General features: G+C 34.7%; 4 protein-coding genes across 7 annotated transcripts; 1 reads left to right on the forward strand and 3 right to left on the reverse strand.

Moving 5' to 3' along the window:
* Positions 1-111: 111 nt before the first annotated feature.
* Positions 112-7,599, reverse strand: APM1 (aminopeptidase M1). Its single transcript, XM_011083342.3, has 19 exons — positions 7,309-7,599; positions 6,710-6,855; positions 6,044-6,146; positions 4,935-5,121; positions 4,763-4,856; positions 4,411-4,564; positions 4,203-4,307; positions 4,000-4,116; positions 3,746-3,859; positions 3,202-3,384; positions 2,782-3,064; positions 2,583-2,704; positions 2,399-2,496; positions 1,751-1,928; positions 1,544-1,658; positions 1,400-1,467; positions 1,232-1,306; positions 543-620; positions 112-431 (listed from the first exon to the last, which is right to left on the reverse strand). Exons 1-19 carry the CDS (start codon positions 7,537-7,539, stop codon positions 246-248), a joined length of 2,637 nt encoding a protein of 878 aa, XP_011081644.1. The 5' UTR covers positions 7,540-7,599; the 3' UTR covers positions 112-245.
* Positions 7,600-7,773: 174 nt separating this feature from the next.
* LOC105164643 (protein phosphatase) lies at positions 7,774-10,423 on the forward strand. 3 transcript variants are annotated; one of them, XR_002287297.2, is made up of 6 exons: positions 7,775-7,976; positions 8,180-8,264; positions 8,378-8,497; positions 9,221-9,336; positions 9,439-9,999; positions 10,089-10,423. XR_002287297.2 is itself a non-coding variant. In XM_088881571.1 (4 exons), exons 1-3 carry the CDS (start codon positions 7,885-7,887, stop codon positions 8,477-8,479), a joined length of 279 nt encoding a protein of 92 aa, XP_088737697.1. In that variant the 5' UTR covers positions 7,774-7,884; the 3' UTR covers positions 8,480-8,497; positions 10,089-10,423. The 3 variants fall into 3 exon arrangements, 2 of the variants coding, with proteins under 2 accessions (XP_088737697.1, XP_011081641.1); XM_088881571.1 differs by lacking the exons at positions 9,221-9,336; positions 9,439-9,999 and having other exon boundaries at positions 7,774-7,976; XM_011083339.3 differs by lacking the exons at positions 9,439-9,999; positions 10,089-10,423 and having other exon boundaries at positions 9,221-9,433.
* Positions 9,414-12,423, reverse strand: LOC105164644 (S-adenosyl-L-methionine-dependent methyltransferases superfamily protein). 2 transcript variants are annotated; one of them, XM_011083340.3, is made up of 8 exons: positions 12,027-12,420; positions 11,561-11,669; positions 11,144-11,368; positions 10,622-10,721; positions 10,418-10,528; positions 10,197-10,280; positions 10,024-10,082; positions 9,414-9,835 (listed from the first exon to the last, which is right to left on the reverse strand). In XM_011083340.3, the coding sequence occupies exons 1-8, from the start codon at positions 12,235-12,237 to the stop codon at positions 9,643-9,645; spliced, it is 1,092 nt and encodes a 363-aa protein (XP_011081642.1). In that variant the 5' UTR covers positions 12,238-12,420; the 3' UTR covers positions 9,414-9,642. The 2 variants fall into 2 exon arrangements, with proteins under 2 accessions (XP_011081642.1, XP_011081643.1); XM_011083341.3 differs by lacking the exon at positions 10,418-10,528 and having other exon boundaries at positions 12,027-12,423.
* A 2,467-nt stretch (positions 12,424-14,890) lies between these two features.
* Positions 14,891-15,763, reverse strand: LOC105164641 (putative WRKY transcription factor 56). The gene is made up of 3 exons (XM_011083337.3): positions 15,438-15,763; positions 15,247-15,358; positions 14,891-15,179 (listed from the first exon to the last, which is right to left on the reverse strand). The coding sequence occupies exons 1-3, from the start codon at positions 15,673-15,675 to the stop codon at positions 15,047-15,049; spliced, it is 483 nt and encodes a 160-aa protein (XP_011081639.1). The 5' UTR covers positions 15,676-15,763; the 3' UTR covers positions 14,891-15,046.
* Between the last annotated feature and the right edge of the window lie 4,407 nt (positions 15,764-20,170).

Below are 20,170 nucleotides of genomic sequence, written 5' to 3' on the forward strand. Positions count from 1 at the left end.
TTTATTGCTAAATATTGGTTAATATATTTATGTATGGCCCTACTAAAACAGCATAGTCAAGGGCCGATGGCATAAGAATAAGTAAGAAATTATTGGTTTATAACACACAGGTCGAAAACAGCCAAACATCAACTTAAACCAAATCTGAATTAGTGTAGTCCACTCAGAATCCTTCTTTTAATTATAATTTATTCCATAAAAATCAAAAGGACATCCACACCCACCCAGTCCAAATAAATAAGTTTCTAGTATTTCCTGAAGGCTAGCTCCGTTACAGCATCAGCAAGATGTTTCTCATTTCGAATGCTTTTGACCCAGGCGGCATTGATATGCAACCTTTCGATGCTCTGCTTCAAGGTCCTTGCGATATAGGGCTTCATGCGACTAGCAAAGAACTGCTCTATTTCTGCCGCCTTTTCATAAGAAGAGAACTGCAGAGAAAATAGAGGAAGAAAAGATACAAATTTGTATATAAATATCAGCAATATCTTCCAATGCACCTGAGCCTGAACCAAATTGAAATGCATAGGAAGAGAACCTACCGGAGACACAATTGCACTGATGAAGCGAGTTATTAGGAATCCAGCCCCGTAAGTTTTGCAGATCTGGTCCCAATTTACCTGTATCAGAACACCATATTAGGGTAACCAAAATCCAGTATGTTTTGAACCTCTCTTAGGATTTCTAGTGCAGCTGGCAAGAATACTTATCAGTAACCAAGATAAAGTTTCTAGAAAAACCCTACAGGTTTTTATTGAGGTATATGCCGGTTCTTTATTTCAAGCCATCCTGTTTCTAAGTAAACACACATCACCTAACTGCATATTTACATACTTCACAAGTACAGAATGATCGAAATTCATTAATCAGAACAAACTAGTAAAAGATAATCACCTTAGTTTTTAAATTAACAATGAATTAAGTGATACCAGCTGGAGTCTAATGGGACATAAATTTCACAGTTTTGTTTGGATTATGGTTTAGCATTAAAGGTTGAATTGATGAAGGAGATACCCAAAAAATCTGATTGTGTCAGTAATATAACAATTTTTTTGTGACAGAATTCTGTATCAGCCAGGCACGTAATTTCTAACAACTTCCAGTATTGCAGACAGTATTGATATAGGACCCTTTTCCCTAGTATCAAAAATAAATAATAGGGTCAAAATTGTGTTCATAAATAAATGGAGCAACAATTCCAGTTGCATAGGCAACAGCTACATGAACTTACTTTCAACCAATTCCATGCTGTCTCACGAGCTTCCCTACTAACAGACAGTCCAAAAACAGCATCTTGGCTCCTAACCTACATTAGGAGAAAGAAGAAATGAGGAACTTCAATTCAAGAAAATTAAGGTAACAAAAAATCACAACTACTAACTCAACAAGATCAACAGACCTCGGAAGATAACAAGAAGTTCAAAAATTCATGAATAATCTCAGGATCCCTGCATGAACATAATGAACCTAAGGGACAGATGGTAATCCATTAGTCACTGCACTGCAAAACAAGATATAAATTATAGGAATGATGAAATTGCACCTAATATTCGTGTTTTCTCCTGGCTGAGGTCACTTTCTCTATAAACTCTAAGAAGAGATTCGTAGCCAGATCTGTTTGATTTATTCACATTCTGCATTACAGCAACGTATACTGCCTGGAACATGGAAGAAAAGCAGCTGTCAGCAAAATAGCGGACAAGTTCTCAAATTTTAGTTGTAGATGAGAACTTAAGTTTGTCCTTATAACCCTTCTCAAATCAGGAGGAAGAACAAGGGTATTTCTGTCGTCCAAAAATATGCGGAAGCGCCTGCTTGCTTCATTTATTGTCATCTCATGCCCAAATGAAGCCAATGCTGTTAACAGCTCCCCCCTTAACATGGCATCAAGGTGGCTCTCCCCTTGTTTAGGATCCCACCCAAGTCTCCTGATAAAGAGAAGAAGAGCAAATTTTATTTTGTAACATACGCAGCAGCTCTGTTGCTCCTCGTAGGTACCCTATTAATAATCAGATGACAATGTACCACAATGTCTTGGGCTGGTTAAACAATAATTTGGTTGTTTGAGTTTTTAGTGGATAAATTTAACAAACATATTAGCTTAGATAAATCAGATGAATTTCTGTCATTAGTGAATTTCACATCAAACTTCAACCCCATGTTAAATGGAAACTCGTGGTGGTTTTCAATGTTTCTTTCTCTATCATCATGAAAATGTGAAACGGAATACATTCACATTTGAAATCTCAATATGAAATTTTAATCCCGATAGGAAGTCAAGTACATGGGTCCATGTGTTCTACGTATTCATTTACAGCACAGGTGATGAGTGAATCCTGTATAATATAACTAAGTATATTTGGTGTTGAATGCACATGGATAATAATCAAGAACATACTCAGCAGAATGCTGGAAAAGATTGATGAACAACAGCTTGACGTTATCGAGCAATTCAGGTGCAGCATCAGCCACGATTCTTGCCACTTTATAAGCTATCTGTAGAACCAAAAAGAATTATGTTCCAGAAAGGGAGTAAATGAAATCCTGTGTATAAAACTGTCAAGTTGAAATAGAGAGATTACACTGATCAAGTTGGATAAAACTGTGTATTCAACCTCCTCTCTGTAAGCACCCATCAAAGCAAGCAAAGAGGTCAAGGACTGCTGGCATGCCATGGACAACGAATAATAGTCGTCCAATATTCCTGCTTAGAAAAATAAAACTGAACTGATATTCCCTTCTACTGTTGAGCAATAACAAACAGTGTAAAATCAAAATTACCATATTTATCACCGACTGACAAGCACTTTCTCTCTATTGCATCCCTCAGTCTAGCTGATAGATCCTCATCATATTTAACCCGAAAGAAACCAGTCTGGTCCACATTAACTTTAATCCAAGGGTGGCTGGATGAAACCGAGGCACCCAAAAGTTCCTTAACATCAAGAGCATCACTTTTTGTTTGCAGCAAGAAACTTTTACGAGAATCATAAGAGCCAATACACAGAGTTATTGGAACAATCCATTGCCCTTCACCAGTAGAACCACTCAACAAAAATTGTGACTGTCCAAAAATGGGAGACAAACAGCTTTCAGAATTTATCAAAATCCATGACATCAAGAGAAGATCTTATCAACTGATTAGGGAATTAATTGCACCAAAGAAAGCAATCAGCTAAAAGGAGTTGGTTGCCAAATAACCTGCTCAAACTCCAAAGTTTGGTCTTTGACTTGCACTGAGACAACAGGATACCCTTTCTGTTTTGTCCAAGAGTTCATTAGCTTGTTGACAGGTTCACCAGATTCTTCCTGAAGAACTGACCATAAATCTTCGGTCTTTGCATTTGAGCAAGCATGTCTTTTGATGTAAGAAGCAAGCGCCCTCTGGAAGAAGTCACAAGAAACACTTATCAATTTTGATAAGATCAGTACCGAGAGATACAAGAAACCATCGATGAGACAGCAAGTTTGGAGTGTGAAGTTAACACTTCATGCAATTAGAAGCTTTGTGTAACTTTCATCTTGAAATATTTCAGATGTAAACAATTTTCAATACTCAATATGCTGACAAATATATTCAGAAAAAAGACTTTTATAAGGTTTAAATATTCATCAAGGAAAGAGAACAACTCAAACAAATCCAGAACTAGACATGAGTCAAATAAGGACCAATATTGATTTTAATAACTGGAAGAAACACAAACTAAAGGAAAGAATAAATAAATTTTAAAACCAGCGGGCCTACCTGAAAACATTCTGCCCCAAGATAGCTTTGTAGCATACGGATGACAGATGCACCCTTCCTATAACTGATTGCATCAAAAATTTCATCAATTTCACCAGCATGATTGATATCCACCTGAAAGGAGATTGCCAATGAACTTAAGTTCCAAGATACTGAATCAACTCAAGATTTATATTCTAAAAACTAAAACATTAACTCCTTAGGACTTCTACAAATGCTCAAAATATAGTAAAAAGTCAACATTTGTCATTTACCTCAATGGGGTGAGATTCTGCAAGCCCATCCAATCGAAGCCCCTCTGTACTTTCATCAAGAAACTGAGTCCAAATTTTCCAATCTGGGAACAAGCTATCAACAGCTAAATAGCTCACCTGAATACCGATAATTGAATATAAGTGAACTGGAAGGGACCTCATAGTACAAAAACAAGTATTTACACTTGAACAGAACACAATACCCATGTAGCAAATCCCTCATTCAGCCACAAATGTGTCCACCATTCCATTGTCACAAGATTGCCAAACCACTGGTGTGCTAGTTCATGGGCTACAACAACAGCAACCTAAGTAGTGGTAGTATATTAATATAGGGGATCCAATGAACATAAAACACACAACATGTATATGATTGGCAATATTCATGTATTGCAAGAGCATTTATTTTACCCTCTGTTTGTTTGCAGCTGCAGAGTGCTTATCATCATAAAGCAAAGCTGTTTCGCGATATGTAACAAGACCATAATTCTCCATGGCCCCAGCAGCAAAATCAGGAATTGCAATCATGTCCAATTTAGGAAGTGAATATGGCACCTCAAAGTATCTGGATTTTTTAAAATAACCAGGATACAGTTAACAAATTCGAATCTTTAAGAGCCCCTATGAACTATATAACTATGTCCAAATTAAAGACCTTATCCAAACAGCTAACAATAAAGCTATGATACATAATAACCCGTCCCTTGCAATTGCAGTACTATAAGATCTAGGTAATGAAACTAGTAAAATGCATTGTGCATACTCTTTATAAAGGCCAAGTGTCTTGACAGCAACATCCAGGGCAAATTTCCCTTGACCAGCCTTGCCGACCTGACAATACACCCTGACAATAATCCCTGGGAAGCAGGTATTACATCATCAAGAGCGCAACTGAATAGCAGTAAAATGCGCTAAATGGAAAGTCATGAATATACCATCAGGTGTACGATCTTCAACATAGTCAAACAGGCCAACAACAACCGCCACCAAGTAAGTGGACATGATTGGTGATTCTTGATAGTAAACTGTCTTGAGATCCCCATTTAGTTTTTCTTCAATGACTGGCATGTTGGAAAGAGCTACCAGTTCTGATGGTACTTCTAATGTAATCTTGAAAGTGGCCTGAGTTGTAGGTTTGAAATTGATCAAGGATAAGGTTGCTCAAGATCTCAAGAGCAATTATTTGGTTAAAAGTAGTATGAAGCTAGTTTAAGAAACAATTTTTTTCAACCCGATAAAAGATGCAATGATTGCACAATCAAAATACTAAAAACGATTCAGCACAAGAGCAAGTCTATAATGCACAGAATTAGGGCTGTGCATTTCGGTTAACCGAACCAAAAATTCGGTTCGGAGTTTTTGAAAACCGAAAACCGAACCGAAATGGTTCAATTCGGTTAAAAACCAAACAATTTCGGTTTTTCGGTTTAAAAAACCGAAAAAACCATTTTCTTTAAATAATATATATATAAATAATTGTGATATTTTTTCAATTTTATCTAAAAATACAAATACCAAAATTAAATTCTAATTTAATAGTACAAGTCATAAGTGTACATTAATAATAATATATATTAATAATATAATATTAATATATAAATATAATATAATATATAATATATAATATATATACTCAATAATTATTTTATTTAATATAATATTTAAAAAATCGGTTTTCGGTTTGGTTCAGTTAACCGACCGATCACAAAGAAACCAAACCGAAAACCGATGTTTTTTTTTTTTTTTTAAAAAAAAAAAAAAACCGATGACCGAAACCGAAAATTTCGGTCCGAACTGAATTTTCGGTTTGGTCCGGTTCAGCTGGTTAAACCGATTTATGCACACCCCTACACAAAATGAACATATATACCTTAACTATATCTGTTGCTGACTCCTATTTTGGTTAATTAACCATGCTTTTAAACGAAGTTGAACTTTCATCGCCATAAAATATGGAATAATGCATGAGAAATGATCACCATGCATAATTAAGAAAGTATCATAAACACCTCCGGCATGCATGCACGAGGATTCGGAAGCTAACCTTGCAAGCAGGCTCATCCCAACACGGAAAGCATCTCCTTGCATCAGCTGGCTCAAACTGTGTCACAGCCATGGTTTTCTTCTGACCATCGTGTTCATAGGTGCTGGATTAAAGCATCAAAATAGTTAGAATCCCTAATGGTGTATTTCAATTGAGGATTTGGATTTGAAGGAAGGATTTGGACAAAGGATTTCAAATGACTCAATTTGAAAGAAATTTGAAATCCATCCATATTCATCAAAACTTAGTTCAAAATTAAAATGGAAGGATTTGAAATCCTTCATATTTAGGATTATCCAAACATATCCAAAAGATATGTTATGAAGGATTTCAAATACTTCAATCCAAATGCAACCTAAAATTATTGGACATAAGTTAAACAAACCTACATTGTACAACCAAAAGCAGAACTGAAGCAATCAATAGAAGATAAAAAATGTTCCCATTTTGTAAACAGTGCTCAAAGAAACACACAATACGTAATCCAGAGAACTAGTTCAAAACCCGTTCTCAAACTTGTGGTGCTACTAATTCCAATAGCCTACAAAAACACAAATAAGTAAGCCTAGCAGCAAACCAATTTGCACCTAGAGAACATAAAAGAATAATAATTCCAATAACCTATAAGAAAACAAAGAATGCATGAAAAGAACAATAGAAAATTACCTTCTGTAGAAACCCTTCATTCTATCATTTAGGGTCCCCTCAAATTCCATGTTCAAAACCCCAGTACCAATTGGCAAACTCTCCTTAAATTCCACCACCACTATCTCATCCTCCTCATATAACTCTATTTCCACAGATTCCAGCACCTGAAAAACTTCAGCAATAGAATTTACGGGAGGGTTTTGAACTTGAATATTGATGCAGAAGAACACTAAAAGCATATCCATGTATTTGGTTTTAAATGAAAACATGAAAATGTTGCATTAGTTATGGAAGATATTTACTAAATCATAAATCTAATTTATTTCCGTTTGCATAAGACTCACCTGAGAAAAATATACACTTTACAAGAAACGGCCGTATAAAGAAGTCGAACACAATGATTTTAAGCTCCTTCTCAGTTTCTTCCATTGGATCCAAATGGATCATATATAAAAGAGAACAAACTTCATGAAATCGCAACGGAAGAGTCACTATTTTGAAAACTATCAGGAATACTTAAAGTCAATGATAACTTCTCACATAGTAACTTGTTAAGTTTATCCCTAGTACTCAAATACATGGAAAAACTATCTACAATCACTATAATCCCAAGGCACCTTATTATGAGACGCGAAGGAAATGGAATTAGGTTTAATGGAGAGTTCGGCGGCATTGAGGACGAGGAACTTGGTGTCGGAGACGACGTCGACGGAAATCTGAACGGCGCCGGCGAATTTAAATGCGGTGAGATCGGGCTTGAGTTTGAGATCGTAGCGTTTGGGTATAGCGAATTTGGGGAGCCTCGGCTGACCCCTGAACTGGGAGTGTTTTAGCTTCTGCTCCGCCATCGTTGCGTTGGGTGAAAATGAATCCTTCGTTTGAGTGAAAGTGAAACTATGGCCTTGTAAGTGATAAGTGATACATATATAGGCGCGAGCTTTTCTTTTGGGGAGTGAAGATTACTAGTGTTGACACGTGTGTTGGGAAATTGGGTGCAAGAAATGGGCCGGCCCAAACTACTGATCAGACCAATATGTAATGGGCCTTGGCCCAATTTTCGCTATTTCAGTCTGCAGAAGGAAAAAGACGGACAAGGAGAAAAAGTAAAAACACGGGAATGGTTAATTGGTCCGATTCAGAGAGGTGTAATTCAGCAATCACAGCAATGTTTTTGGAATGATTAATCTGTAGAAATGGGGATTATCAGAGAGAAGAAGCGCGCTTCTCCTTCGGCAACTTCACCTTGTGCCCACTTCCGAACTGCTTATCACAACTGCTTCAACAGGTACAGATTCACTCTTTCTTTTTTTGGCTTTCTTACTGAGTTTTTTTGTATTGCTGATTACTATGTTTTAAGTTCCAGAAAAAGATGGTCTTTTGTGGTGAATAGAAAATTTGATCAGTTTCTTGTTTTGTGGAGCAGTATTTTCGTGTTTTGTGGAAGGTTTTGTTGAACCCTTTAATGCCCTAAGTTGATTTTATGTGTAGGTGGTATTCAGAGAAGTTCTTGAAGGGCCAGTGGGATAAAGAAGAGTGTGTTTCTGAGTGGGAGAAGTACAGAGAGTGTTTGTCTGTAAGCTCTTACGATTGGAATCTTTAAGTGGAATTCATGTTCCAAGGAAAGTTGTGATACTAAGCAAAGTTATTATTCTGGTTGTATTTCTTATGCTTTTACTATTTTGCCAGCAATATTTGGATGATAAGCATCTAAGTCGGTTCTTGGAGGCTGATGGCATCGGGGGCTTAAACAATCCAGCTGAATTTAAGGGCCAAACTGGTGTTTCTTAGTGATTTTTTTTATCAGAGGTGAATGCTGGAACTTATAAAGTTTCTCTGTGGTTTGTAATTTTTCAATTAGATCATTACATTGAATTGATTATGTCATGTTTGAAGAATAGTTTTCGTGTCTATTTGATATGTATCTCTTAGAGGTTTATGGAACACAGTTGATGCTCAAATCTTGATATGATGGAGTGTTGTTGGGAGGCATATGTAGAACTACAGTTTTCCTCAGCAAACAATAGGTATCAAATTCAAATGGAGTTTCCATGATCACTATAGGTGTTTTTATTCTAAGATATTACAAAGAATTACATCAACGCTGTCTATTCTTTGATGAAGACACTAAAGTCAGCCTAGGTATCAGATTCTCATGGATATGAAATCCTTAAATGTTTGAATTTGTCTCTAGTGGTGTCTTATGGAAGTTGTGAGGCTGAATAAAGTGAAAGACAGGATCCTTGTGCAGAAAATGTTTTCTGTTGTAATCTTATACCAAATCCTATCGTATAAATAACTTTACTATCTGAAGCATCACTTGTAAAGGTTTCGTTGTTTCAGATGATGAATAGCCGTTGAAAGCAGGATAGAACAAATTCAAATTGTTGATAATTAAGTTGGGCTTTTCTTTGAATGACATGTTTACACAATTTGTGACTGAGGCACCTTCCTGTTGGTTCCCTGTGTTTCGCATGGATAAACTGAATAGTATTTCTTTTCTGAGAAATATCATTTTTCTCTTTGTAATAGGAATACTACCGTGGCTATTGATTGATTGGGGATCCCTGCATATTGTGATCAATCAGAGTGTTGGGAGTCCAGTACGACTAGCAGTATGGTCTATAGGGGGGAGTTCATCTAGTCATGTAATTTTTCAATTAAGAGAAATTTTTCTATGATATCTTCACTGTTGTATCCATACTTAGGGCATATTGATCAGCTGTTTCTGGAACTGTTTCTTTACTCAGGAGCCGAAGTTGTTCTTGCAATTTTGCATAAAAAGAAGTCCCAATACACTACATGCCAATTATTTGAGAGAGGCAATCCCTTGTAAGGCGCGACCTTACTTAAAACCATTGCCATCAGCTACAATAACATGATGAGTTTCGACCAAATGGGTCAGTTCTTTTGTATACTTAGCAGCAGTTTTTGAATCTAGATCCAGTAGCTTTTTATTTCTTCTTGAAAAGGAAATGAGCAACCATCCACTCTTCTCCATTGTTGTAGCCAAATAATTCTGCAACTGCAATGAAAAATGTTCTCCAGTAGACTGTCCATTTGACCGCTGAATCTTTGCCATAAGTGCATTCCATTATTGGCTTTATAGAATTCAAGTTCTGGTCCATTCTCTTAAGCCATTCCTCGCTGCAAGCAATGTTATTTGGTTAGATTTACTCCAGAACTTGAGTACAGGTCAACAGAGACGACCCAGTAATATGAAGATTAAATAAGTCAAGGAAGCCATTTCTTTTCCATCCATATATATGGTTAGCAAGGACAACAGTCTTATTATTTCTTAGCATATGATGGTAATTCATAATTCACACAATTACCTTGTCTGTGCATAATGCTTGCCGTTCACAAGCCAATGATTAACTATAGACACATCGTCCTGCAGGAAAGACATAATCAAAAGCCAGTGTAAGCTACTAGGCTGCTTCTTGGACTACAGATCCTAATGCTTTATTAGTTGGATGAAACTCCAAACTATAAGAAAGTAGCTGACCTGAAAATAAAGGAGCAGGTTTGCAGAAGGCATTGTACCTCCAGTAAAGAAGTACCTAGTGATCCAGTCGTCCTCATTTACGTCCTGCATAATAATATTTGAAATACAAAAATGAAAGTCTCTGTAAAATTTAGTGAAAGTGATCACAATGGATACTTCGGGAACTCAGAGATGTTGTCCTTACAGTCAAAAGAAAGAACCGAGGAAATCGGCATTATTACCTCAAAGTGGTAAGCAAATGTTTTATGGCAAAAATAATGGACAAACAGAAAACTGTCTGGTTTCATCCACTTCGATATCTTCTTAAGAAGATCCTGATAGTTTTTCATATGCTGTTTCAAATCAACATAGAAAATTCACGAGCCTGACCAACAATATAATTCATACACCATGCCTCATAATGAAGCCAAGTGAGGATTCAGTACCTCAAACATTTCAATGGAAAATATTCTGTCATATGAAGCTTCCATGTCAAATGTGCTGATATCTGCTACAATTATCTCCACATTCTGCAACTGAAGTTCCCTGTGAGGAAGAACAAGTGTAGACAGTGTGATTTCTCTACGGGAATTTGATTGTGGCTATAATGGAGAAAACCAGAAGACATTGATTATTCAAAAAATGTATACATTTAACACAACAGGGCGTATGGTGCAAGCTCTTCGAATAAGAAACACATCAACTAAAACAAAGCCCTTTCGACATAATTTCACCACAATCCAAATGCTACCAGATCTCACAGCAGGTGATCTTGCATTCCACTTATGCAAGACAAAAGTTGTTCAATGTGAGAGCATGATTTCTTACCACATCATCATCTTCACTGATGAATTAAGGCAATTATTAGACAGGTTTTCAATGTAAATTGCAAATGAGACAGTTTATATAGTACACTTGACATATTTAGCAGCCACCAGTGGACAAGAAAAATTATGTGAGAAATTTACCGGCACTGCTCCTCAATATGTGCTTTCTGGGTTATTGAATTGCAAATCCCCGTAACCTGGCAATTGGGGTACTTCTGTGCTATGTATATAGAAAGAGATCCCCAGCCACAACCAACATCAAGGACTGATTGACCATCTTTTATCTGTGACCTCTCACAGTATAACTCTAGCATTGCCTTCTCAGCATCCTCTAAGGTGCTCGACTTGTTGGGAAAGAAGCAGCAGCTGCACGATCCCATTTAAAACCAGATCAGTTCATAATAAGTACTCCGTTATTTGCAGATTAACGTCTGTGAAACTATCAGGAGAAACAAAAGCTTTTGGATGTTATAAACCACCGGATTAAATATATAAGCTGAAATTGTAGCATATTTAAGAAATATCCTAGTGTTTGGTGGAGTTTCTGAAAGTTTTTGCCTGTATTTTAAATGCTTTCCAAGGACAAGCTTGAAGTAAGACGTTGGAACTTCATAGTGCTGAGACTTTGGCTTTTCCGTCTTGATTGCTATTGGCATTTCTCTCAAAGCTGCAAGAACAGAGAGACGTCAGTGGTAATAGTCCGTTTCGCTATATAGTCGCTAGCTACTTCACCAGAAAGCCATAAATTCACATTTCGAAAATACATATATAGAGAACGAGATCCTGAAATAGATGCTCGATCTTCCCCTCTTGTCATTTGGCTTCGAACTCTCTTCTGTTGGGAGGGCTTACATATCTTGGTTGTTTTGGGATAAAGAATTTTTGTGACTCAACTTTGCAGAGAGACTAAAAGGAGAAATCTTTTTGTGGAACAAAACATGGACTATTTTTGGGTAATTCTCGAAGAATCGATCCAACAAGCTCCAAGCAGACAACAGTTAGTATATAGAATTGGGGAGCGTACAATGCGCAAATTGAAGGAGGTCGGACAACTGGAGTTCCGCGGAGGATCTGTATCCTGAGCGGAGGCGACTAGCGAGAAGCAGACGAGTGAGGCGGCGCACAACGGCGTCAGGCAGCAAGTTGCGCTCGAGAGAAGCAAGCATAAAACGTACGGTTGCGTCGTAGGGCATCTGCACAATGGTATCGATGATGCGGCCGTTAACCTCCGCCATACCGGCAATGTCCGAGTGAGAGAGAGTCAGTCGGTCACGGGTTCCCCTCCGTTTGATCTTTCTACGCTATCTTATCTTTTTGTGACGTGGATTGTTTCAAGCATGGCCTTTGAGTTGTCTTCTAGGTGCGTAGCTTTTATTGCCGCTGGCATGGGTTTCACTGCTATGCCATCAAGCCAGTTTCTATACCTCAACAACTGTTTGATTTGTCCAGTTTCCTTACTAAGAAAACTAGAGTAATGGGTAGTTTCGGATTATTTTGCATGTACATATAATAAATAATTATTTATATTTTAAAATATATTATAAATAAAAATATAATATATGAATTAATATGTTATATTAAAAATAAATAAATAAAATTAATTTAAGAATAATATCGATATAAAAAAATTTTGCTGTGAGTAAAATCTTTTCTATTAGTATAATAGATAGTACAGATCATATAATGAGTGGAAAACATTGAATATGGGAGTTTGAAAATATATAAGGATATTTTGGTAATTTAAAAAATTGATGTTATGGTGTAATTAACCGCTATTTGTAAATAAAAATGAGATTTTTTTTTACTAGCCGTTGTGGCCCGCCATTCCTGCATACAAATAATTTTTCGCACTTTAAAACGTATTATAAATAAGAACAAAATATACAAATAAATACATTACATTAAAAAAAGAAGAAACTCATTTATTAGTTAATGTATAATTTGAAAAGTTGAATAAGTTGGTTATCTTATTAGTTGAATGGTATTTTTAACTTTATAAAAGATTGACGCGGCGGTGTCATAACTGCCATTTGTAAGCATGGAGCCCTTTCCTTTTTATATTAATATAAATAAGTCATGTCAAGCAATACTTGTGCGCATATAATCAAATAGACATGCTATAAATTTTGAAAATAAAAATTAATATATAATTAAGCGGATCAAATAGTTGACCCCAACAAATGAAAAAAAAAACATTTTCTACAACCTCTAGATTTCGCATCTAATTGAATTGTGGGAATATGATAATCTCTTTCATGAATTATTATAACCCAACTCGTACGGATGGATCAATTCAATTCTTTGGAGCAGAAGGAGACGAAAGAAGGGCTTAGTTGACAGTACGGGATTCAGCAGCTGTCCCAACCCTCCTCCGAAACCATGCAAGTGAAAGCAAAAAGCAGAAGTCAGGAAGTGGGGTTCAGAGCTTGATTTAATAGAGCAGATGATTTGAATGAAAGTCGAGAGCAAGGGGAAGTTTCTCGACCCATGAGAGTGAACGATAAATATAATACTGGAAGTCAAAAGATTACGTGAATCATTTAAAACAAATAAGTAAATTGGTACAAATATTTAATATACTATTGAATTTTAAATTTGGTGTTGTGGTATTACAAAACATGCAATTATGAATGTGTAGTGACTTTTTTTTTTTTATATTAATATAGATAATAATAATTATTTTAAGAATGAAATTTTATGATATGAGTGTTGATAGTTAAAGGGAAAAATGCAAGCAACCCATTTGTGATATCGCAAATGAGCAAATTACCCCCTTATGTAAAAATAAATAGCGATTTACCTTCCTGTTTTTTTTAAAATACAACAATTTACCCCATATGATTTTTAAAAATGAAGCAATTTACCTCCCTGTGTAAGGAGGTAAATTGCTTCATTTTAAAAAGTATAGGAGGGTAAATTGCTATATTTTTTTCATAGGGAAGTAGTGTACTCATTTTCAATATCACATTGGGGTAAATTGCTATTCACCCGATAGTTAAAGTTCAATTTTATCTTTTTGTTTTTATTTCATACTATTACTTTCCTTTATGCAGATACAATTATTTATCTGAAAAACTTTGGTTCAAAGAACCATGTCTATTTCTTTTTTTTTTTTTTTGGGTTTATATAAATTGATAACGTGGAAGTCTGTAAGCGTGCACGAGAGTTGTGGTTGTTTTTTTATTCTAAATCTTATTGCATATTTTATTCCATAATGTAATTGTTAGGAAAAATAAAAGATATGCGAGATTTGTGTATTATGAAGTCGGGGCAAAAATTTGACTCGTTTCCTTTAAGACAATATTGTCTCCTTCTGGTGCTAACGGAAAATGGCAATTTGTTCTCAATCTCAAAGTAATAGCACTACAAACTTTGAGAACAACGAATCAAAAAAATGTTTTAGAACTCTCTTGCTTAAACTATACTTGCAAAATATTTTTATTGCATAAAAAGCTATTGAATGAATGAAATGAAATGAAATAGGAAGATCTATTTATAGAATCGTCGAATGGACATGCCCGATCAAAAGTGATGTCTTCTAAAGGTTATAACTTTTTGTCTAAATAAATATATCATTTCAGCCAAAGGACATACCATATCACTTAGACGGACGCATCGTTTCATTCAAAGGATTTCACTCAATGGACACATCATTTCAACCAAAGGACACAACTATTCGGTTGAATTAAATAGGGTTGGATGATGACTGCGGTATTAATGATCATCCATGTGTCATGAGCTTGGTACGCATCGTACGTCGTAAAATGTTACTTGTTATGATTTAATTTAATCAAAATAAATTTATTATTTAATTTTTCATTCATCATTTCTCAACAGTAATTTATATATATTAAATGAAATATATATATATATATATAAGATGCAACATTATTTGAAATAGAAAATTCAATTTAGTGCCCCTGAATCCATACATAGCTAGGTATATTTTGGTTGTTTCAGATGCTACATCTGCAATATTATTCAGTCTAATTCATTAATCTTGAGAAGCCAAAGCCACAGTAGTAGTGAAACAAAGGTAGCAAGCTAGAGATGATGATTAGGAGGTTGGTGGTTGTGGACTCCCTGGTAAGTCGTCACCACATACCGTTGATCCTCTTTGTCTCTTTCAACTCTCTTTTTCACTGAGCACCCTGCCACTGAGCATTTGTAGTAGTTCCTGTTCACAATTATTAATTACTCCCACTTGTATATATAGGGATAGGTAGGTAGGCAGATGGCTGTACCTTGGATTTGGGCTATTTTTCACCATCTTTTTACCATACTTCCTCCACTTGAACCCATCATCCAGTATTTCAACCTCTGACTTGGTTATGAATGCTACCTTCTCTCTATCTCCTGATAACACATAAAGACCATATTATATGCATTAGCCACAATCTTTAAGTAGTTTGCTGTATTGACTAATTTTGCTTACTATTGATGACCCCTTCATGAGAGCAATTGTTGTTGACCGCCGGCATGTCGTTGGGCTTGGGCGTATGATTCAGGAGTTGAGAATAATTATAACCTGCAGAAAGGGAAGAGAATGCCGGAAAAACATCCTCGACGTCGTTAGTCGTCCAGTACTCGAAGAAATCATCAGAAACCTGAAAGTTGGTTGTTTGGTGGTAGGGGCTGAATGAGGGTCCGGGAATATTTGTAGTGTGAGCCATGTATATGTATCATCAACCGCCTCTGCATATGCAAGTAGATAAGCATAAGTGTGTTTGAAAGGTTGGTAGCTTTCTTATACTTGCTTGCTTGGTGAGGTTCCTGCTATGCAGAGAGAAGCTTCTTAGTGGCTGCTTATTGCTTATTAGTGGTGGTGGCTAAGCGATCCAATGAGTTGTGGGACCGTGAAATGTGCCTAACATCAGCTGCTGATGTTAACTGAGAAATGGACATGGGCATAACTGCCACTGTATTGGGCTTGGGTTGGACGAATTGTGCGTCGACTTTTCCTATTTCTTAGTTTTCGTCCTGCTAAAATTATATTTTAATATTTTTTAAAATCCAATAATTTATCTTCTTCTATTTTGTAAAATGAAATCATTTATCTTTTTAAATAGGAAGGAAAATTGCTTCGTTTTAAAAAAGACATGAAGATAAATTGCTATTGTTTCATCATAGAAGTTAATTCGTTCATATGCGATATCATAGGGGGCAAATTGCATTAAGCTCGATCGAGAACTAATCATACAACAAGTATAATATATTTGTTTTGTGATCTGTGTACTGTTTAAAGAAAATGTTAAGTATATCACAGTTGTAATATGGTCTGATTTAGTACAATCAAACTTATGATAGGGTACATGGATCTAATGCAAAGTAATATATCTATACTATATAAAAAGAAAAGGTCTTTTTCTCTTACAAAGGGTAGTTATGATACCACAACACCAATTTATTATTATGTCAATAATACTTCTGAGTTGATTTTCTTTTTTCTCTTTGTTGCTTTCTTTCTTTCTTTCTCTCTTTCTTTTCTTTTTTGGAAATATGATGTGTTGTTTTATATATATATATATATTGCGTGCGATTTTCGTACGGATCCAAAAAATTTGGACTTCGAGCAATGAGCCCAAATCGAATAACAAAAGATTTGGAAAAAAAGAACCTGCAAAACAAAGAGATAGCACTCCAACGCCCAAGTTAGTATTGGATTTAGGAAATAATAATTCAAAATAAGAAAACGTATTGAGAGAATGAAGCATAATGACGTAAAGTAGAAGTAACATTCGTATTTGATAGCGCAAAATGAATGCAACAGAGTAATAGCTAGAAGTCAGCTGTTGAAGGTGTCCCCCCACCTAGAGATAGAGCTTCTATTTATAGCGGAGTATCCCTCTTCATCAAGAAATCAACGTGCTTCCTATTTTGGGGGTAAATGGATAGAGTTGGTTGAGATAAGCCATGATTCCTCCCTATCTTTTAGTAATCTTGCAATTGGGATCGTTGTTCGGATGAGGGGGAGAGTCCTTGGTTGAGGAGGACTTCTGGTCCACAGGGAGTCTAGCTGACTCAAAAATCCGAGCTCTTGAGGAAACCTCCCTCAACACGCGTCATTCATACTGGACAAAAGGGACATGTGAAGGGTCCAGGTACAAGGCACGTGTGCTCCAAAGAGGGATATGTACACGAGTGTTGGGTCGGTTATCTAGTATTTGGGCCATAATATTGGGCTATGCTAACTTCCTTTACTCGAGCTGCTGTTTTTATGGAAGGGAGCCTTGGGCTTCCTCACTTGTTCTTGGGCCAGACTTTCTTGGGCCGTACCCATCAGTATAATTTTTTGTATTCATAATATATTTTAAAGCGTAAAATATTTTTTATTATATGCACGCAGGAACGGCATGCCACTGCAGCTAGTCTATACTATATATTAAGCAGAACACCCTTTTGGTGTCTCCTTTTTTCTTATCTGTTTTTTTAAATACTTAATTTATTTAACTTTCCACTACTCCCACTATCTTTTGATAGTTGTTGCTTTTTGTTATTATTATATTAGTTTCATCTATTTTTTCACCACTTATAAAATTAATATTAACATATTATTATTTTTTTATTTTATTTAGTAATACAATTCCACTTTAAATAATATTAAAAAATTATATTTATACATAGAGTGTGTTGTAAATTACCAGTACTTTACTAAAACTAGTGGCAATATTTGTTTGGACATCAATGTGGTATTCTGAAATATGTTAGGGACTCAACAGTAGTGAATTGTAACCAATAGATAAAGTGAGATGGCATGCTTGATCCTATGATCTATAGCCTTTGGAGCCGACTAGTTCTGTAAATTATTAATATATATATATATATATATTAAATATATATATATATATATATATTACGTATGCCTGATCGTATCAAATTATAGAAAGTGGTTGAATTTCCAATTAATATATTTTCATTTGATAAGAATTATAAATCGGGTTCAGATTCATTAAACTAAATACATGAATATCTTAAGTTCTAGAAGCAATCATTTGACTAGTGAAACTACTTTGTCCAATTAGGACTATAATATAAAAAGTTGACGACTGAGAATTTCAATAAAAACATAATATGATATGATAATTTCATGTTATTTTACGTACTGCGCAGATGAATTGTCATTCAAAAGGGTGGCGATTTCTGAGACGTGCTTACTATGGTGCCTAACTTTTGGTGATGTATTTGATTTGATAAAGTATTACTACTTAAATACTCTAAATTGGCGAAACAATACATAGACAACTATTGGGTAAAATTTATTTTTATCCTGACTTTTCAAACTAATTAACTTCAACGTCATTTCTGTCTTTTCCATTAATTTTATATTAGTCTTTTCAATAAATTTTCGACATTAATTTTTCTATCAAATAATTCCATAATTACTCTTCTTAAAATTTTATGTTAAATATTTGTTCCCTCGCATTTAATTTCAACTATTATTTAGTCCGTTGCACATAAATTTGCATGTAAAAAATAATTTTTTCATCAATAGTTAGTAAGTATATGTGTTTCTTTAGTTTTAAGTTAATAAATATTTAATTATTAGATATATTTATATTTCGTTATACATAAGTCCTCAAGTTCAGAGAAATATATGTTTTGTACATGAAAAAAGATATTAGTAATTGTTAAAGACGAGTAAATATTACATGTTTTATTTAATTTTAAGTTGAATTTTATTTATTTAGTATATATATTGATGCGTACTAGAAATTTGGCAACACCATAAGGGTTGAAGGATTTTAAGGAAGTCCTAAAATTATCAGAGGACTACCCTGCAAAACAGAGGTTAGCACTTTGATACTTAAGTCAGTAACGATTTATGAAAAAATAAAAAGGAAAAAACTTGAATTAAAGTGAGAATAATAGTTTAAAATGGTGACAAGGTCTATTATATTCATGTGAAGTGCAAAATATAGGCTTGAAATAGCCTAAAAATCGAGAGAAAATAATGCAAGAAAGTGAGAGTTTGAGAATAAGTGTGATGTTACCATAAAACTACACAAGACCTCTTATTTATAGGCTTGTACAAAATTGGATATGAGGTTAATTACTAAGTTCCGTACGTCATTAGAAAGCTATTCTAGTTGGCTTTCATCCACAACAAATCTTTTTAGATTTGGATAAATATTGACTGAGATACGTGACTTGGACTGCACCCTAGCAAATCTACATACAATTTTGGGAATTAGTTATTTACAGATTTTTTCAGCTCGTTTATCATCAATTTACCTAGAACAACCTGAAGACATTTTAGGGTGATGTACACAAAGATGTTGACAAGCAACATGACGTGTTCTCACAGCTGTATGATGACGTGTCCGACTGAAATAAACTTATTTCTTGGCCCAATCAGTTTAGTAAATTAGCAAATAAGCCTGTGAATCTTTCTTCTTTGCTGATGGGTTTTACTCGTCCTGCTAGTGGGCACTTATTCATCCTGCTGATGAGTCAACTCATCACTTAATTGACTGGGCTAGTATGCCTAATTTGTGGTCTTGACCCAATAATTTTACAGGTTATATACGATAAGAGCTCTCATTTATCAAAGATAACAACAAAAAGTATATATTTATTTAGTTTTTAGTAAACAATATTTAAATTATTAACTATTTTTATATAACATTATGTAGAATTTGTCGGAACAACAATATAATTTATGCATCAAACAAACCTTTTTAAAAGTTAATATTGAAAAAAGTTTACTCGATACTTTTGAAATATAGCTAAAACTAAATAATTTTTCTTATTAAGTTAAAGTTGACTTCGAAAAAGTGAGCTACAGAAAAATATATAAACAAGACTAAATCATTTTATAAATAAATATATCATGACATTACATATATATTTTGACAAAACTATTAATTTTTTCTTTCGTGCAAAAGTATATGTTTACAAAAGTAATTTCTTAAATGTAAAAGTATATTGACAAAAATATTATTTTTTTTCTAAAAGTACTTATTTTTGGCAAAATATTAAATTCTTTAATGCAAAACTAGTTTGAAAAAAAAATTGAGTTTTTTTCTACAAATTTATGTGTAAATTGCAATAGAAATTTAAATGTGAGTGACACAAAATGATTTCATCAAAAGATAAAACTTCACAAAGGGTAGTTCAGAGAAATCATGTAATTGAAAAATCTTTGGATGGACCAATTTAAGTTAATTG

This window comes from Sesamum indicum, linkage group LG6, assembly GCF_026168435.1.
Source record: "Sesamum indicum cultivar Baizhima isolate 11 linkage group LG6, ASM2616843v1, whole genome shotgun sequence".
Lineage (NCBI taxonomy): Eukaryota > Viridiplantae > Streptophyta > Magnoliopsida > Lamiales > Pedaliaceae > Sesamum > Sesamum indicum.

Bases quoted from the DNA above. Each gene is read 5' to 3' on its own strand.
- LOC105164643 (XM_088881571.1), top strand. From the start codon at position 7,885: ATGGGGATTATCAGAGAGAAGAAGCGCGCTTCTCCTTCGGCAACTTCA. The intron at 7,977-8,179 runs GTACAGATTCAC...TTTTATGTGTAG, and splicing joins TATCACAACTGCTTCAACAG to GTGGTATTCAGAGAAGTTCT. The intron at 8,265-8,377 runs GTAAGCTCTTAC...CTATTTTGCCAG, and splicing joins AGTACAGAGAGTGTTTGTCT to CAATATTTGGATGATAAGCA.
- LOC105164644 (XM_011083340.3), bottom strand. From the start codon at position 12,237: ATGGCGGAGGTTAACGGCCGCATCATCGATACCATTGTGCAGATGCCC. The intron at 11,670-12,026 runs GTACGCTCCCCA...CTGTTCTTGCAG, and splicing joins CCTCCTTCAATTTGCGCATT to CTTTGAGAGAAATGCCAATA. The intron at 10,281-10,417 runs GTAATAATGCCG...ATTATTATGCAG, and splicing joins CATTTGCTTACCACTTTGAG to GACGTAAATGAGGACGACTG.
- APM1 (XM_011083342.3), bottom strand. From the start codon at position 7,539: ATGGCGGAGCAGAAGCTAAAACACTCCCAGTTCAGGGGTCAGCCGAGG. The intron at 1,929-2,398 runs GTATGTTCTTGA...TCTCTTTATCAG, and splicing joins CTTTTCCAGCATTCTGCTGA to GAGACTTGGGTGGGATCCTA. The intron at 432-542 runs GTAGGTTCTCTT...TTTTCTCTGCAG, and splicing joins TCAGTGCAATTGTGTCTCCG to TTCTCTTCTTATGAAAAGGC.
- LOC105164641 (XM_011083337.3), bottom strand. From the start codon at position 15,675: ATGGCTCACACTACAAATATTCCCGGACCCTCATTCAGCCCCTACCAC. The intron at 15,359-15,437 runs GTAAGCAAAATT...ATGTGTTATCAG, and splicing joins TCATGAAGGGGTCATCAATA to GAGATAGAGAGAAGGTAGCA. The intron at 15,180-15,246 runs GTACAGCCATCT...AATTGTGAACAG, and splicing joins AAAAATAGCCCAAATCCAAG to GAACTACTACAAATGCTCAG.